Consider the following 17089-nt stretch of genomic DNA (forward strand, 5'->3'; position numbering starts at 1 on the left):
GCTAAGTTTATAAACCCCAAATGCAATTCAGCACATTGTTGCTAATAGTCACTACTTTCTTTCAGCTGCTGGATAAGAAACAACACCGTTTTCTATGTTACCTGTGCTGCTTACTTTGGAGTTATGTTCCTGATGAATGTGGCTATGTTCATTGTGGTGATGGTACAGATCTGTGGTAGAAATGGAAAGAGGACCAATCGTAGTATTCGAGAAGAGGTGTTGCGGAACCTGCGTAGTGTTGTCAGTCTCACCTTTCTCCTGGGAATGACATGGGGATTTGCTTTCTTTGCTTGGGGCCAAGCTACTCTTGCGTTCCTGTACCTGTTCACTATTTTCAACTCCCTGCAAGGTAGGATGGTTTACAGTTCAAAATGCAATGTTTACACATATCAGAGTAAACAACCCTTCCATGGTAAAGTTCTCAGATCTTCACTAAGCACCATCTTGTTTTATTTCATAGGTTTGTTTATATTTGTTTTCCACTGTGCATTAAAAGAAAATGTACAAAAGCAATGGAGGCGACATCTGTGCTGTGGGAAACTGCGATTGCCAGATAATTCAGGTAATAAATATAATAGTGTATTTTACCTTTTATATTAATTTCAGTCAATCAAGATACTAATGGAAATTAAATACATACTGTACTTGAATCACAAATCATCTTTATTTTCAGCATTATAATTAATACATCTACATAGGAAGTATCCAAGGGATCAGTATGAGATCCCGGCCGTCAGGAGATCAATGCCGGGATCTCAGCACCGCTGGGATCCAGACAGCCGGGATCCCGGCGGCGAGCGCAGCGTGTCCCCTTGCGGGCTTGCTGCACTTGCCATACTTCAGGCCTGGTGGTGACCTTCAGTCACCACAGGGTTTTATTCCCCCTCAGGTGGTGGCGTGGACACTCCACTCCGGTGGAGACTCCGACCGCCAGTATTGCATATGGTGTAAGGATTCCAGCATCGGTATATTGAATACCGGGATCTCATCCGGCGGTCAATTGACTGCCTCCCGTATCCAAATTCCTCATTCTAGATAGCAAGTACAGTATATGTACTACATTGTTGTTGGAAATTTGCCTACATCAGGATAACATTATAATTATTGTTTGCTGTGAAACGGTCAATACTGTATACTGTTCTATATTTACTAACCCAGTAATAATGGCGGACAAAAGTCCTTACATCACCTAAATCTGTTACAACTTTTAAATGAAAGATGGGCATAAACCTACAATTTCATTACAGTGAAAGTGTATCTTCTAAATGTCCAAGAATTGTTTTTAGTTGGATTGGGGAACATAAGGGTAACCTATTGAAGAATTAGGGGGGGTTCAGTTGGTAATACTAATGCATTTTACGGAATATTGACCCAAACCCAATCCTAACACACTTATACAATAAACCTGGTATGGCTATGGGCAATAATATAGTATGCCGAATAATTTTGCAGTGGTGTCAGAATTTGAGGAGGAAGGAGGGGCGGAGGAAAGTGGTGGGAATGGGCAACTGGTCTGTGTTTCTCCCCACCCATAAGTGTATAAGTTAGTTGGAACAGCTGATCAGGATATCCCTAATAACCTTATACAGTAACATGGAAAGAGATGTACCTGGTATGAGTCCATCCAGCATGCCATCATTGTGAACCTCATGCACATCTCTGCTGTGTACCACTATCTTAAACAAAAGTTTAGGTACAGTATGTTTTATGCTAAATACATTTATTTTAGCCAAAGTAAAACTGTTCAGATTTCTGCAAGTTGCAACATACATACAGCTTGTTCTCATATCTCATATGTAAATATATATTCATGTTAAATATTGCTCTAATGTTTTGCACATAACTTACTTACACCAAACGTGTTCACAATAAATCATCTGCTGAATTGTGTTATCTTTGCTCGATTTCCTTTTCTTTAAAAATGTTCTCTGCTTTTCAGATTGGAGTAAAACTGCCACTAACAACACAAAGAAGGTCAGCTCAGATAATCTGGGGAAATCCCTTTCCTCTAGCTCCATAGGCTCAAATTCTACTTACTGGACATCTAAATCAAAGTCAAGTTCCAATCCATTTTTTAAAAGGAACAGTAGCACAGGTGAGCTACTTTATATTTTTAAGTGGAAACAATATGAGTATTTAATGGAAGCCCCATTGTGTATTTTTTCAAAGAGGAACATGCTCCTTTTCAGTGTGAGATGTGAGAAGACAAATTGTAAATCAGTCCTTAGTAAATATTGTCTATCTATCTATAATGGGTGCAGGATGTGCGGTCTCTTCAAATGTACATTTCTTCAAATACAAATGGAGCCAAGCTCATCTGAGGCGGCTCCATCGCAGGCATGCACGCCCGGAATGAGTAGGCGATCCGTCCATCTAGTCATGCCGGGAGTGTACAGAGACGCTCCCATTCTGAGCATTTCCATCCAGGCGCACGGACGGAGATGCCCTCCATTCAAGTGATGGAGACGCTCTTCATTCAAGTGATGGCCAGATGGAGGCGATCTTGGCGTTAGTCTTGCCCGGGCAGGCTCGCCTAGTCACAGATGGAGCTACGACTAGCATGGCTACATCAGTAGGTTCAGGGTCCTGCCTTGGTGGCAGCAGCGCTGTCCAGATCACCAGGAAAGTGTCACTGCAAACTTTTTCCGGCATTTCGCGCATGCACAGTAGGAAAATCACCGGTAAAATGGTGCACTAGACTCTGGCACAACGCTAGAGTCTCCAAGTGACCCTAGTGCTAAGAGTCTACTGTGCTGCTGGCAGGAGAGGAGGGGGCCTAAACAGAGAATGCACATGGGCCCCCTCCTCTCTTAATGTGCCCCTGAGCAGTGAATTTGCGATTGGGAATGTAGCAGACAAACTCCTGAAGCAGCCCTTTTTTGTGCTCACTTTAGGTTACCTCTCTTTTGTAATCTAATGTTTTAGAAAATTACACATAATAATCATAATAATATCCACATCTGACATCCAGTTCTCAGGTAAGAAGATTTTCTTTGTTTCAGCTTACGACTGCCCCGATACATGAGAAATTTATTGGCTCAGAGGCAAGCTAATAGCCTTCTCTATGGAGGACTGGCAATATGGTATATTCCAGTGATGGCTAGCCTTGACACTCCAGCTGTTGTTGCACTACACATCCCAGCATGCCTTGCATCAGTTTTAGCATGGCCAAATAACAAAACTGTAGCAGGGCATGCTGGGATATGTAGTTCAACAACAGCTGGAGTGTCAAGGTTTTCACCTGCCCAGTGGAGGCAGCCACATGGTTGAAGAACAAATGCAGAATGTGACCTATGACTTCGGTAGAAGTATTATCATCACTAAGGCATTTTATAATGATATTACTTTCATGTCTGTGCCTTTGGGATATCGTTGGGTCCTACTGAATTATTAAACTGCAATTTCGGGGATATCACTGTAGCCCAGAAAATATCCTTCACTCACCACTGTGTGTGTAGGTGACAGTCACACTTTAAACAATACGTGTTTTTTTACAAATGTTATTCTGTATTGCAAAAATGGTTGTTTTATGTTCTGAACTTTATTTCAACAATCTTTAATTTTTGTTTGTTTGTTAATGAAAACATTATAAAAGGTTTTGCTCCCCTTTTACAATTAGTTTAATAATAATAATACTAATAATAATACTAATAATAATTTTAATATTAATGAATTTTTGAGAAACAGCATAAAAATATTCAGAAAAAAAGTAAGAAGAAAATTAAACTTTGGGGTAGATTTACTTAAGCTTCTAAAAATGAAAAGTGGTGTTGACCATAGTAACCAATCAGATTGTGTCTATCATTTTCTAGGATGGTAGAATCTGATTGGTTGCTATGGAAAACATCCTCACTTTTCATTTCATTTTAGAAACTTTAGTAAGTCTTCCCCTTTGTGTTTAATTTTATTAGAAATAATTGTAAACTTTTTCTTGTATGTCCAATTTTGAATTTTACCCGTCTGTCAGTGATAAGACTGACATGGGAGGCAATCAATTTTCCAGCTGTCGGATCCCGGCAGTCCAAATACCGATGCCGACAATGCCGACAGCTGGAATACTGACTCACAAGGGCTATTCCGAAACGGGACTCGTAGCGATTGCCCTGCTGCCGGCATTCTGGCGGGCAGGATGCCGCTGTCGGGATACTGACAGCTGGCATCCCATCTGCCCGGGAATACATGTGTATTCCTCTGATAGTGCTGAAGGATAAGTAATGGCATATCTATACATTGGCTACTCTACCACTGTGGGTATTAAGAGGCCAGTTTTTCCCCAGTGCTTTTAACTATCCTGATATAGGATTTCCCTAGCACATTCCTGTTTACAGAGCTAAAACATCCCTAGTGGTTGAAAAATCTCTTTTCAGAAAATATCAGTGTAATAAAAAAATCTGCAGATACCGTAACATAAATGAAAGAGCTACTTGCATGCATTAGTCTAAGAAATGTAAAAAAAAAAACAGATACAGGCACAGACCCCTAATGCAATTACAGCAATATATTTAATAAAAAAATGAAAGGATGCACACATACAATGAAAAGCGACTACTGTAGATTGGCTGCAATGATCAACGCTCATCCATGTGCTCAGTACAAATCTGAGCTCTATAGTAATCCTCAGTTGCCTGTCTCCCAATAGTTAAACAGATAAGATTAATTGATAGAAGTGTGGGGTGTGCTGTGCGCTTGTATTTGATATAGAATATTGATGAATACCCCGTGAAATGGTGAATGCAGCATTGATGATATCAGTGGATTTCCAGATTGTGTTTCTTACATCACAACTATAAGAAAACTTAGGAAATTGTCTGACGAAAATGCTAAATAATAATTCAAACCTTTATGTATTTTACTTGTTTGACACCTTGTGGTTTACACTAACGTTTCTGTTACTTACCCAACTGACCAATACATTCCATGTTTATGGCATAGATAATGGCTTCTAAGAGCACGCCTTAAGCAGAGGTGGAATCATCCAGGTAATGTTCCTGTAAGGTTGGTTGGATGCATGACCTTTCAACAAATGGGTTGGGTGCTTCTGCATGAGGTCATACAACGGAAAGGATCATTTCTAATCAGAATATCTCCGGCCATTCTTCTGCTTCATCTTGTGCCCATGGTGTTCATCTCTGAATTTCTCCATTTTATTTTGGCTATTTCCTTCTTCACTGCCATTTTGTGGGAAAAACTCAACTTGTTGATTTGCTAATATAAATAAGACCACCATGTATTAGCTGCAGCCACCTATATGCTGTTATAGCAATATAAATATCATACTATATTGATATTTATAGAAATTTACAATCTGATTAGTATATTCACCTTCTTCCAGCTATCTTTTTACAGAAAGTAAGACATAAGTTAATATAATATTAGTTTTGGCTGTGCTAGAATTACAGCCACAAATGGATATCCTATTGTAGGTATTATGGGGCTATATTATTTATTACCAGATATTTATAAAGACCACACATATTCTGCAGTACTTTACAGAGAATATTTGGCCATCTGCATCAGTGCCTGCCCCAGTGCAGTTTAATAGTCCTTATCTAATGCACATACACACACACTAGCATTCATTATTTTTGTCTGAAGCCAACTAACAAGTTTATTTTTGAATTGTGAGAGGAAACCGGAGTACCCAAGGTTAACCTACTCAAACACAGGGAGAATTTCCAAACGCCATACAGTTAGGTCTGTGGTGGGAATCGAACCCAAGCTATGGGACAGTAATACTAACCATTACACCAACTGTGGTGCCCCATGTTACATAATAGTTAAAAGAAAGTTAATCTGTGTATTGATATTAATGGATAGCTACATATCAGCATACCCAGTAAAACAGCATAATGTATAGCACTCTGTGATAACATGCACGTCATTGAAGAGCATGACACATAATACCAATTTTTGGCAAATTTTTCACTGTAATAATGGAGATTAGACTGATAGATTTGTACACAGTCTATGTCCCTCTATATATGTTATAGTAAGAGATTGAAAATATGCGTTCCATTCCTAATTCTGATCTAGGGCATTTTGATTTAACAATCTATCTTTAGTAAATGTAACTGCATTGAAAACATATTTACCAGCCAACTGGTTTAGTATTTTAAATCTACAAATCTACAAGTCAGGCAGGATTTACAGATATTATTTTATTAATGGGAAAATCCACGGGATCATTTAATTAGGTAATTTCCAGTCTGGGACATCAAAATTTAATGATGTAGGCTTCCACAGATACAGCTTCAATAAAGAGATTTTCAGAAACTGTTGTACAGGTATGCAATAAATGATGGAAACAAGCTTTTACTTTACCTCTTGGGAAATCTCTCTCTGGATGCAATTCTTTCCTTTTTAAATCCTCTCCACACAGCAGCATGATCACCTGGCTTGGAAAGTTAACCCATTGCAATATTTTGGAATGTAAAACTTTTTGTACTATAATCATTTGCTTGGAAGTATTTGCATTCTGATTATCATTCTGCCTGATCCTTTTCCATCTATTGCTGGGTTTATATTTTATTGTCTTTCTACACTAATTATGATGAATATCTTTCCAATTTGAAAAATTACAGATTTCATTTATAAAGCATGCTCTGTTTTATTGCTGTATAAGTGTATAATTTGAATTGAATACATATGTATCACTGCTCCACTCCTCAAGGCAGAAAGAACCAGGCGGCACTCCACAGAATTTTTAAAACATGAAAAACGTGTATTCAAAGCATTCAAATAAGAAGTGCAAACATAGTACGGACACTAACGTTTCAACACCTTTAAGGCGTTTTTGTCAAGGTGCTATGCTGTGCAAAAATACAGAAAAAACAAACAAAATCACACAGGTACATTTCTTTCCTTATGTATGTGACTAAGACCATAATCCTCTCCACGCCGGCATCCTCTTGGGACCAGGAGCTGTGGTCTGCAGCACTTCTGGATGCGGCAGTGAGCGTGATGACATCCCACACTGCATCATCCCCGGCTGCCCCGCTGCCGTCAGCTTCCTGTTACCAGGGACGCCGTCATTATGGAGACAGAGGGCGGAAACATAATAAATGAATGTGCATTTCAAAACGTACATAGGTGCAAGAAGTGCTAATCGTGTAACACATACAACTACCACATACAGTTAAAAACCCTAATGGAAACACACTAGTCTTATAAATCTAATTCTTAAGGGGGCAAAGGCTAAGCTTAGAGAGCCTCTCTCTCCAAATACATACATTGCATCTACAACGTGGTTACTATGGTACTGCTAGACCTAGCTACTACAGTAAGTATAGTAAGTATGCTTAATCAACTGGTTGACAGATTTCTTATACTGGCCAGTCTGGATGTACTAGGGATAAAGAGCTATACTAATAGCATAGTTAATTAATGATAGAACAATTGGCCTCTAAGGCCACAAGTAGATCTCTATTACCCTATTGGCCATATACTGACCTGCCCACCATAATGAGTATATACTCCCAAGTACATAAAGGGCTATACTTCAGAGGACTAAAACAAGTTACAAATAAACATTCCACATAATCTGTTCATTGAGTCCATTAGGAGCTAAAGCATCCAAATCCAATAGATAAATCCATTTAGTTTCTTTCTGTGGCAGGATCTTGGCTCTGTCACCCCCTCTACTCCTTTTGGGGACATGGTCAATGATGGTATATCTGCATTGGCCCAATTGATGGTTTGCCGCTTTGAAGTGCCTAGCCACCGGCTGGTCTTTCCCCTTTCCCTACTTACACACTACTTATTTGAATGCTTTAAATACACATTTTTCATGTTTTCAAAATTCCGTGGAGTGCCGCCTGGTTCTTTCTGCCTTGAGGAGTGGAGTAGTAATCCATCCCAGAAAGCCGGTATTGCTATATATATATGTATATATATATATATAGCGGCACTCACCAGACTTGTACAAAGTTCCTTAAAACTGTATTAGTTCATAAGGCCATTTGCCCAAAGGCTTTATAAACTGACACAGTTTTAAGTGACTCTGTACAAGTCTGGTGAGTGCCACCGTTACCCTGCTGTTACATTGTAACCCACAGTCAACTGGAGGGCACCCCAGTATCTCGTCTATTGGCCCCAGGAGTGCCGGTACTTTGCTTGGTGTATATATAGATAGTTAGATAGATAGATAGATAGATAGATAGAGACAGATATATATACATACAACCACCAAAGGAATCATGGGGCACTTATATCCACTTTCTAAATTTATACCAGCAATCTTTGACAATGAATTTATGTTGATATAATTTTCAATAGGGTATTGCTCTCCACAATCCTGATGCATTTTGGCCTATAATGACTTCTTCAGAGGGGTGGTCTGTACAGCTCTATTATCATTCCAATAACAATCATTTGATAAGAAAGACTGATCAATAAAATTGTTTGTGGTGCAATTTTAAAAATGTATATAATCCCAAATAAGACAATGGAAAACTCCATTCATATTAGGAAAAAGATTTCCCACTTTCGGTGAGCTCCAAGACAAATCTAATGAAAAATGTATAAGCTTCTGTGTGGTGCTATGTTCACCTCCCAAAGTGCAGAGGAACTTATACATTTTTCATAAGATTTGTCTTGAAGCTCACTCAACCAAAGTGGGACATCGAAATGCGTCAGAGTTGAGGAGAGCAATACCCTATTGAAAATTATATCAACAAAAATGAATTGTCAAAGATTTATATTTGTATGCTGAAAGGGTTTGCCTCTATATCTGTCAAGCATAAAGTATGTTTTTAATACGTTTTGTATAAAGACAATTGGTCATTTGTACTAACTGCTGGTATAAATTTAGAAAGTGAATTTAAGCGCCCCCTGATACCTTTGGTGGTTGTATGTGTATTGAATCCTTTCTAACAGCAGGATTGTATTGGATGTGCTGCTGACTTAATAGCGCAAGATAAGGACAAGATTTGTGGTCATTATTTTATATATATATATATATATATATATATATATGCTAAAGTTCAGAACAGTTCCCATTCAGAACAAGCACGGCACTCCAGGACTTAGTGAAAAAATATTTATAATGAACAATAAATCAGGGTATATGTACATCACCATCTAGCACTGGCCATAGTAACAATGCAGCATTTCGGGCCCCGCAGGGTCCCTTCCTCAGGTTAATGCAAGTGCTGTGAAAAGAAAAGAACAAACAGACATCTTCTGTTCTGTTCTTTTCTTTTCACAGCACTTGCATTAACCTGAGGAAGGGACCCTGCGGGGCCCGAAATGCTGCATTGTTACTATGGCCAGTGCTACATGGTGATGTACATATACCCTGATTTATTGTTCATTATAAATATTTTTTCATTAAGTCCTGGAGTGCCGTGCTTGTTCTGAATGGGGACTGTTCTGAACTTTAGCATATGTGTTTATTCAGCAAGGGCACACAGGTGAATGTCTTCTGACTCTTTGAGTGCCAGATTTACATTGGACTTATATATATATATATATATATATATATATGTGTGTGTGTGTGTGTGTGTGTGTGTGTGTGTGTGTGTGTGTGTTTATTAGTTTCCATTACATTGTGTGAATAGTGCTTTCTGTGTTTCTTATAGATAATGAGTACAATTAGGAAATGTATAATTTACTAAAATATAGTCTAAAACATCTGACAGGCACCAATACTATGAGCAACAACATTTAAATACCTTAAACTCTTAAATTGGAACTCATGTTAGCTAAACAGTTGATTATGAATTATATTACCGGTCAAAGGTTTCAGAACAGCCCCATTTTCCAGGTTTTATTGAAAATAAAGCATAGTTTGACAAAATGTAATATACAGTTTTTTTGGGTCATCAAAATAGTCACCTTTTGTAAATATCCACTTGTGGCATTCTTACTACAATGGAAATCAATTGTTGTTTGTTAAGTTCTTCCCTACACTTTTGCATATTTTCCCACAAATTGTGTTGCACTTGTACAATAGGTTGACCTTGTCTTGTTCTGTTCCACAAAGGTAGTGGAACAGAACAAGACACATCCTGGGGGTATGTTTTGGGGCATTACCTTACAGCACGATCAACCCTTGACCAACTAGGTGTAGATCAGAGGGTACTGCATGTTGCATCAAAGTTCTAACAAAATGGTAGCTCTTTTGGTTCAGAATGTCAGTCACAGGGGTTTATTTATTAAGCAGTGGCTTGTAAAAGCCAACTCTTCCTGGTGTTTTTAACCCCAATATTTAAAAGGACAATGCTTTTAATATCAAAACATGTCATGTTTTGCTATTAAAAATATTGACCGTTAAAATGATGTGATTAAACACACAGGGATGTGTCATCTTCTACAAGCTACAACATAGTAAATAAACATCACACACTAAGGGATCAGCCTTTCACCTACTTGACGGCATACAAAAACCCTGTGTGATGAACCAAAGATTTGTATCATTTCAGGTTATTCACTATACTTGAATTGAATGTGACCTAGAAAATGGAGGGTGTTCTTTAACATTTGACCCATGGTGTAATTTTTTCCCCTGCAGTTGATTTCCACTACAATATATATTTTTTAAATATTAACAAATATCTTATTTCACAATAATAAACTACAGAAAGGAGTAGTAGACACATTTAGCTATCTGGTTGCAAAACCAAGTTAATAAAAGTTGGAAATAAAGTGTAGGTTATTTCAATTTTTTTTAACTTTTGGGCAGAATTAGCACATCTTGCGCTTAGGACAGCTGCTCCTTACACATGCAGATGTGAATCCAGGGAAGGAGGGTGTGTTTTAGTATATCCAAAGTTCTATATGGTCTTGTTGATGCAAATGAGACCAATGAAGACATACAGTAGATCAGGTGCTTATGCACTTGTCAAGAGATGGAACGCTTGCAGTATCATGACCACTTGTGCTACAAAATGATGATGGTGTTGATAAAATAACCTATCCATGAGAAGATGTCCCTGTAGTGCAATATTGACAACTCTTCATGGCTCACAAAGTATATCCTTTTTTCGGATGCAGTTTACACATACAGTTTAAGTGCAAACTTCATCCAGCTTAACATGATGCCCAGTATGTTTATGTAAACTCTTGCATTCTTGCAGTCTTGTTAAAGTAAAACTTTGCTTTGAAATGTACTGAGTATGGAACCCATAACCATTGTGTATATTACTGCCATTAAACTGTTAATTAAATGTAGTACAAATAATTATGTGTAAAAGTAAAATAAATTACTTTAAGGTGCATGCATTCTCAAAGGCTCTTGTACATCGTAATGAAAATGTGTATATTTATACATGTACTTTGCTTTTGCAGGTTACATTTTTGGGGACAGACCCTCTGTCAAGTTTACACCAGTAGATGGTGAACAGACATCAATTCTTCCAGTTCATCATGTCATTGACAAAGTCAAGGGCTATTGCCATCCCCACTCGGACAACTTTTATAAAAACATCATCATGTCAGATTCCTTTAGCCACAGTACTAAGTTCTAATCCTAAAAAGGGAAAAGCAGTGTTGTTATATTGGAATGCTAGCTGATAACCAAATAAAGCACAAAACTTAATTGTAATCACATACATAATACAAATGTTCTTAGAATAACACCTACAGTAAAGGACATGAATGAAGGGACATTTCACAAAACTTTCCATTGGATGACTGTGAAGTTTGTGGGATATATTAAATTTCCATGACTTACTCAGCAAGTCTGTTTCCTGGAATTGGAAGATCTATGACTCCAAAAACAAAGACTAAATCAGAACCATATACAGACCATATGCCTTAACCAAATTGTCCTGAGCCAATGCACCTCATTTAAAAAGTGTAAAAGCGACTTTTTTCTAATAATGTAATTGCTGCAAAGTGTAAATGTTAGACTTTGCTTTATAACTGTTCAACATTATTTAGTGGAAAATCAATGAAAAAAACTTTTGGCCAAAGTCTAACAACCATCTATTGTTCTTATCTGTTCTGACTGCCCGTCCTCATGTACTTAATGCTCATTTGCTCATGCAGACTACTGTTACGTTACCTTTTATTTTATTTTTAAAAGTGTCCATGCTGGATTTCAACATATTGATAAAAAAACATCTTACAGTTCTACCTTGTTCATATGTATTTTTGCAATTAAGCCTTACAGAATCCCTATATAGAAATGTTTATTTTATCTCTAAAGTCCAATGAAAGACAAAAATAATAGCACAGACTGCCTTTTGTTATCTACAGTTATATTAAAGTAATTAGAACACAGTGCCAACTGTTTTATTTAAAGGTACAATTAGCATCCTAAATGAAATCATACAGACATGAATAAATGATGCTGAACAATAAATTAAAAATATCACAATAAAATATCAAGATAACATTCAAGATAATTACAGCAAAATCACACATAATAAAATTATTTTTATTAACACTAATTTGTTAAAGGCAAAATGTCTTACATAAAATGGTAGCTTTAATATTATTATTAAATGCATTATCTTAGATTGGACTTGCTTCACTATTTCTGAAATTGTATTATCTCCATTCTCTCCTGCTATTTGTTTAATTTTTTCCCCCTATTATTTATTTATATATATTTTTGGTTTAATATAACTGTGAATAGCTATGTAAATTAACAAGACAATACAATTTGAGTTTATGATGCACTTTGGTAAATATATAATGCAAAAGAAAATATGTAGTAATGATTCACCCTTTGTTTCATTTAGTCATAATTGTATTATTTTTACATATACCATTTAATATAATATTTAATATTAGACAGCTGATACTGTAAATTGAATGCATTTGTCTTGGACATATTCCTTTGGTAATATGATATATAGTAGGAATATCAGAATATTTAGCACTACCTTTTCTACAATCAAGGACATTTTATTAACTGGAAGAAAACCCAAATATACAACTACAAAAGAAATGTAAATCACAATCAATTATACATTTTCATCTACTGTACAGCTTTGCCAAAATAGTGGGATCATTTTGGCTTTATTTACCATAATTATACAAATCATTGAAGCTTTTATGACTTGAGTGCAACTTATGATTGAAAATAAATGTATTGGCTGCTAATTCCTGCAGTTCATAAAATACAATTCACACTTTTTAGTATGGAAAATGAATATTGTGTCTCAAACAATATTTTTTCTCAGGCGTAAAATGTAACATCAGTTACTTAATTTAGTCATCATTGCACTACTTTAAAAAGTTTAGGGCATGCAATTTCATTAGTCATAACCATAAACTGATAATATGATCCTGTCTGTCCATCTATGTCTTTATGGAGATTAATTATTCATTGCTCTTCCCTCTTTTCCTCACATGGACAAATTAGGAAAATCCCTGGTTGTCCGAAAGGTTTTTATTTAGGCTAACACTAACTTTCGCTGTGCAACAAAGCTCTTGACTGCACAGAAGAGCATAAACATGTTCTTGATGTTTCCTGTATTCTGAGCTCAGTTTGTGATTTGGAACTGTGCATGTTTGTTAGCTATCACTCTTCAGAAAGTACTGCTTTCTGTATTAAAACTAGTGTGCTTTGCAGCAAAGTCCAAGTCTCCTCTGATGAAAACCAGAAGGCCCATTACATTTGGTACCCTAAAAGAGTGTGGAAATTACCAAAGAAACAGTGGAATCACTTCTCACGCTTATCCTTACTTATGTCAACGAAGCTTTATTTCTTTTTTTATAGATAAAATATAAAACGGACAGTGGATCAGGTGTCCCCTGAGCTCTGTGTAACCCATTGTCTAAGACAGTGGTTTCCAAACTTTTTTGAATCACGGCACCCTAGAATATCAGAATTGTTTTCACGGCACCCCTAGGCCAAAAATTTCTTATTGAGAAATTTATAAAGAAATATTACATTAAGTAGATCGTGTTTATATGTCATCTTTAGGGTCAGTTGTGTGGTGAGGGACAAGATTTGCTTCTGTTTTGCCACATATTTTATGACTGGCAGCCACCAGCACTGGTTTTGCCTATTATATTGACCATGAATAATTTGAATTGGTCCTGGACCACCAACACAAGGCACCCCTGCAAGTGTCCCGAGGCACCCCAGGGAGCCACGGCACACAGTTTGGGAACCTCTGGTCTAACCTCTGGGAACCTCTGGTCTAAGAGGTTCTTCTTTTTTATAGTTGCCATGGAAACCCAGTTGTATTAACAGTAGGCCTACTGGGACTTCCTCCATCTGTGGTGTGACTAAGGATAAGGTAATATCAAAGGGGGGGGGAAGGGGGTGGTGCATTGCAGCTCTTCCCAAATAGCATTAGGTTACTACTACACATTATCTACTGCTGCAGAAAAGCATGTGTTGGGAATAGATAATGTCCACTTTGTGCAGATCTGACCCCCAAATATACAAAGGATATTTTCTTAAAATTTTTTGCTGATTTTCAATCGCATTAACATCTTTTTCAAATATTTTAATTCCATTAACAATTGGAATATATCTATGGGGGGAAAAAACAATAAGTGAATATCTTTAATAACAATATAGTTCTTCCCTACCTATGTATAGGGTTAAGTCATTGATAATCCAGAAAACCAGGCATAACCATGACCATAGTCGCATTATACTGAACTGCAGTAACATTTTCAAATGACTTATTATTCTTTATGTATATTTAACTACAGAAGTTAACTTGTATACACCAAAAATTTGTTCTAAACAGATAATGTGAATGCCTCACTACTGTGTTAATTACCAACCATTAACCATGCCCATTATGTGACATCTGCCAAACAGCTTTACCTGAAAATCATATTTCAAAGGAACATGCAGTCACTTAATGGCAAAAAGGGAAAGGATGTGCAAAATCATTGTTACTTAATATCAGCAAAGTGTTAGCTGTACTTGTATATGTTGCTACATTTTTATATTTTTTTCTTTTCCTTTTTTACTACCGTGTAGTAGAATTTTAATAACTTAATGCCTCCCTTTTGTAATATCGTCTCTATTAGTAATAGTCAAATACTTTTGAGCTTCCACACTTATAAGTGTACTCGTTTCTCATTGTACAGTATAATTATTCTTTAGACTATTATTAACGTACTGTTTTACGGTAGCCACATAGCCACATTTACTGTGGCTAGTGTGGCCTGCCATGTACATATTTATTTATTTGTTTGAATGTGTGAAATTATGTTTGCTTCTCTAAGCTTCACAGTATACATAATCGGTTTTATGTTTGAGAAATGGTTTATACCACATTTTGTCATTTAGTTCATTGGATGTATAACTTGTTCTTAACAGAAATTGTTCATATTTTGAAATAAACATACATTTCTCTATTGCACTGATTTTTTCATTTACCTTAAAAATTGACATATGATGAACGAGAACCATATTAGCAACCATACATTGCATGTCCAGTTAGAAGTGTATCATACTGTAGTGACAATATTATGCTTATTATATAAAAAAAAACTAACATTTTATAGGGCATATCCACATGCAAGTAATTTTATTTTCTAAATAGCTACAAGTTTTCAAAACAGAGTAAATAGGAGGAGGGGGGGGGACAAAAGACAAGAAGGGGGGTCATGCACATCCAGACATGACTCAATCATAGCATAGCATGACATAAAACAAATGAGCAGTAGTATGAAGTAAAATCATCATAGAACCAAAATAAATAATAGATTCCAACGACCTCTTAGATCTAAACACAAGAGGACTCATAGACTCAAGAAGATTATTAGCTACAAACAGCAAAGTTAAAGGCTGAGGGGCTTTAAGGAATGACATCCAAGAGGACCAGGTGGAGGAGAATTAAGGGGTTTTATTATAAATGACCATGGATATACATTCTATTTGATAAGTAACCCAGTTTGCTTAAATAATGGAGGTCAGGGAGGGGGTAGAGGGAATTTCCAATGAAAAGCAATGTTGCGCTTGACCACGTGGGTCTAGAGAGAGTCCTACTGTATGTGGTTGAGGGACCCAACGTATAGAGAAATGGATACATTTTGTAGGAGATCAAATTCATGTTGAACCCATCTACAAGAGGATGGATCGGAGTGCCAAAGCACACAGTGAGCAAGATGTGCTGTATAAAAATAAAAACTACGATTTGGGACCCCCAAGCCCCTTCTCTAGCAGGGTTATGTAAATTTCTGAAATGTGCCAGAGGCCTCCTCCCAGCCCAGAGAAAAAAAGGGAGATTTCTCTGTAAGCCTGACAGCGCACCACAAAGAATATTAACAGGAAGTGCCTGAAAAATCTAAAGCAGACGGGGAAGGACATTCATCTTAAGAACATTAGCTCACCCAGTCCACAAGAAAAATTAAGTAGACCAGCTCTGAAGGTCCTCAGCAATAGTATGTAACAGCCCAGGGTAGTTAGCAGCATATTACTGAGCATAACGCCTGGTTAGAAAGACACACAGATACTTAAGTCGGGTCTGCTTCCAATTAAATTTGAAGTTTTCAAGATGTTGATCTGAGAAATTAAGGCCCAGGACGTCAGTTTTAGCAGCATTAATCTTCAATTCTTTAAAATGATTAGGATGGAAAATAAGGGAATTGGTGAGTGTAAGCAAAATGTCATCTGAATCAAGTGAAATCTTATATTCAGAGAGGCGAACACCTGAGATATCTAAGTTACCATGAAGTTTGGAGGCCAGTGGTTCAATCATGAGCACAAAGATTAAAGTAGACTAGGGGCATCCCTGCTTTGTACCATTTTTAATTAAAAAAGGTGATGACGCCAGACCATTATAAAAGACAAAAGCTGACAGGGAATTATATAGGGACTTGACTACCATGAGGAAACACCCTGAGAATCCAAAATGTTGATAGGTACAGTCCATAGAATCCCATGAGGCTCTATCAAATGCCTTCTCTGCATCTAGCCCCACCACCAGGGAGGTCATGCCTATGACTTCAAAGCAATGAATCAGATCAATGGGCCTTCAAATATTATCCATGGCCTGTCGAACTGGAATGAAACCCCCCTGGTTTGGGTGAACAAGGGATGGGATCACACCAGCCAGCCTGATATCCAGAATTTTGTTGAACAATTTAAGGTCTAAATTCAAAACCGAGATAGTGTGGGAGTTTCCACACTCAGTGAGATCTCTGCCAGGTTTAGGTATAACAACAA

The 17089-nt window shown here is 37.1% G+C and overlaps 1 protein-coding gene across 5 annotated transcripts in view; it reads left to right on the top strand.

Moving 5' to 3' along the window:
- Positions 1 to 15278, top strand: part of ADGRG6 (adhesion G protein-coupled receptor G6) — a 286483-nt gene extending 271205 nt beyond the window's left edge. For 4 of the 5 annotated variants that reach the window (XM_063917836.1, XM_063917837.1, XM_063917840.1 and 1 more), the window contains 4 exons: positions 66 to 349; positions 461 to 562; positions 1940 to 2095; positions 11287 to 15278. In XM_063917836.1, coding sequence (XP_063773906.1) covers positions 66 to 349; positions 461 to 562; positions 1940 to 2095; positions 11287 to 11465 — 721 coding nt within the window. In that variant the 3' untranslated portion in view covers positions 11466 to 15278. Of the gene's footprint in view, positions 1 to 65; positions 350 to 460; positions 563 to 1939; positions 2096 to 4932; positions 4980 to 11286 lie in introns of all 5 variants that reach the window. The other variant, XM_063917838.1, reaches the window with a different exon arrangement.
- Positions 15279 to 17089: the final 1811 nt, after the last annotated feature.

This window comes from Pseudophryne corroboree, chromosome 4 (assembly GCF_028390025.1).
Source record: "Pseudophryne corroboree isolate aPseCor3 chromosome 4, aPseCor3.hap2, whole genome shotgun sequence".
Lineage (NCBI taxonomy): Eukaryota > Metazoa > Chordata > Amphibia > Anura > Myobatrachidae > Pseudophryne > Pseudophryne corroboree.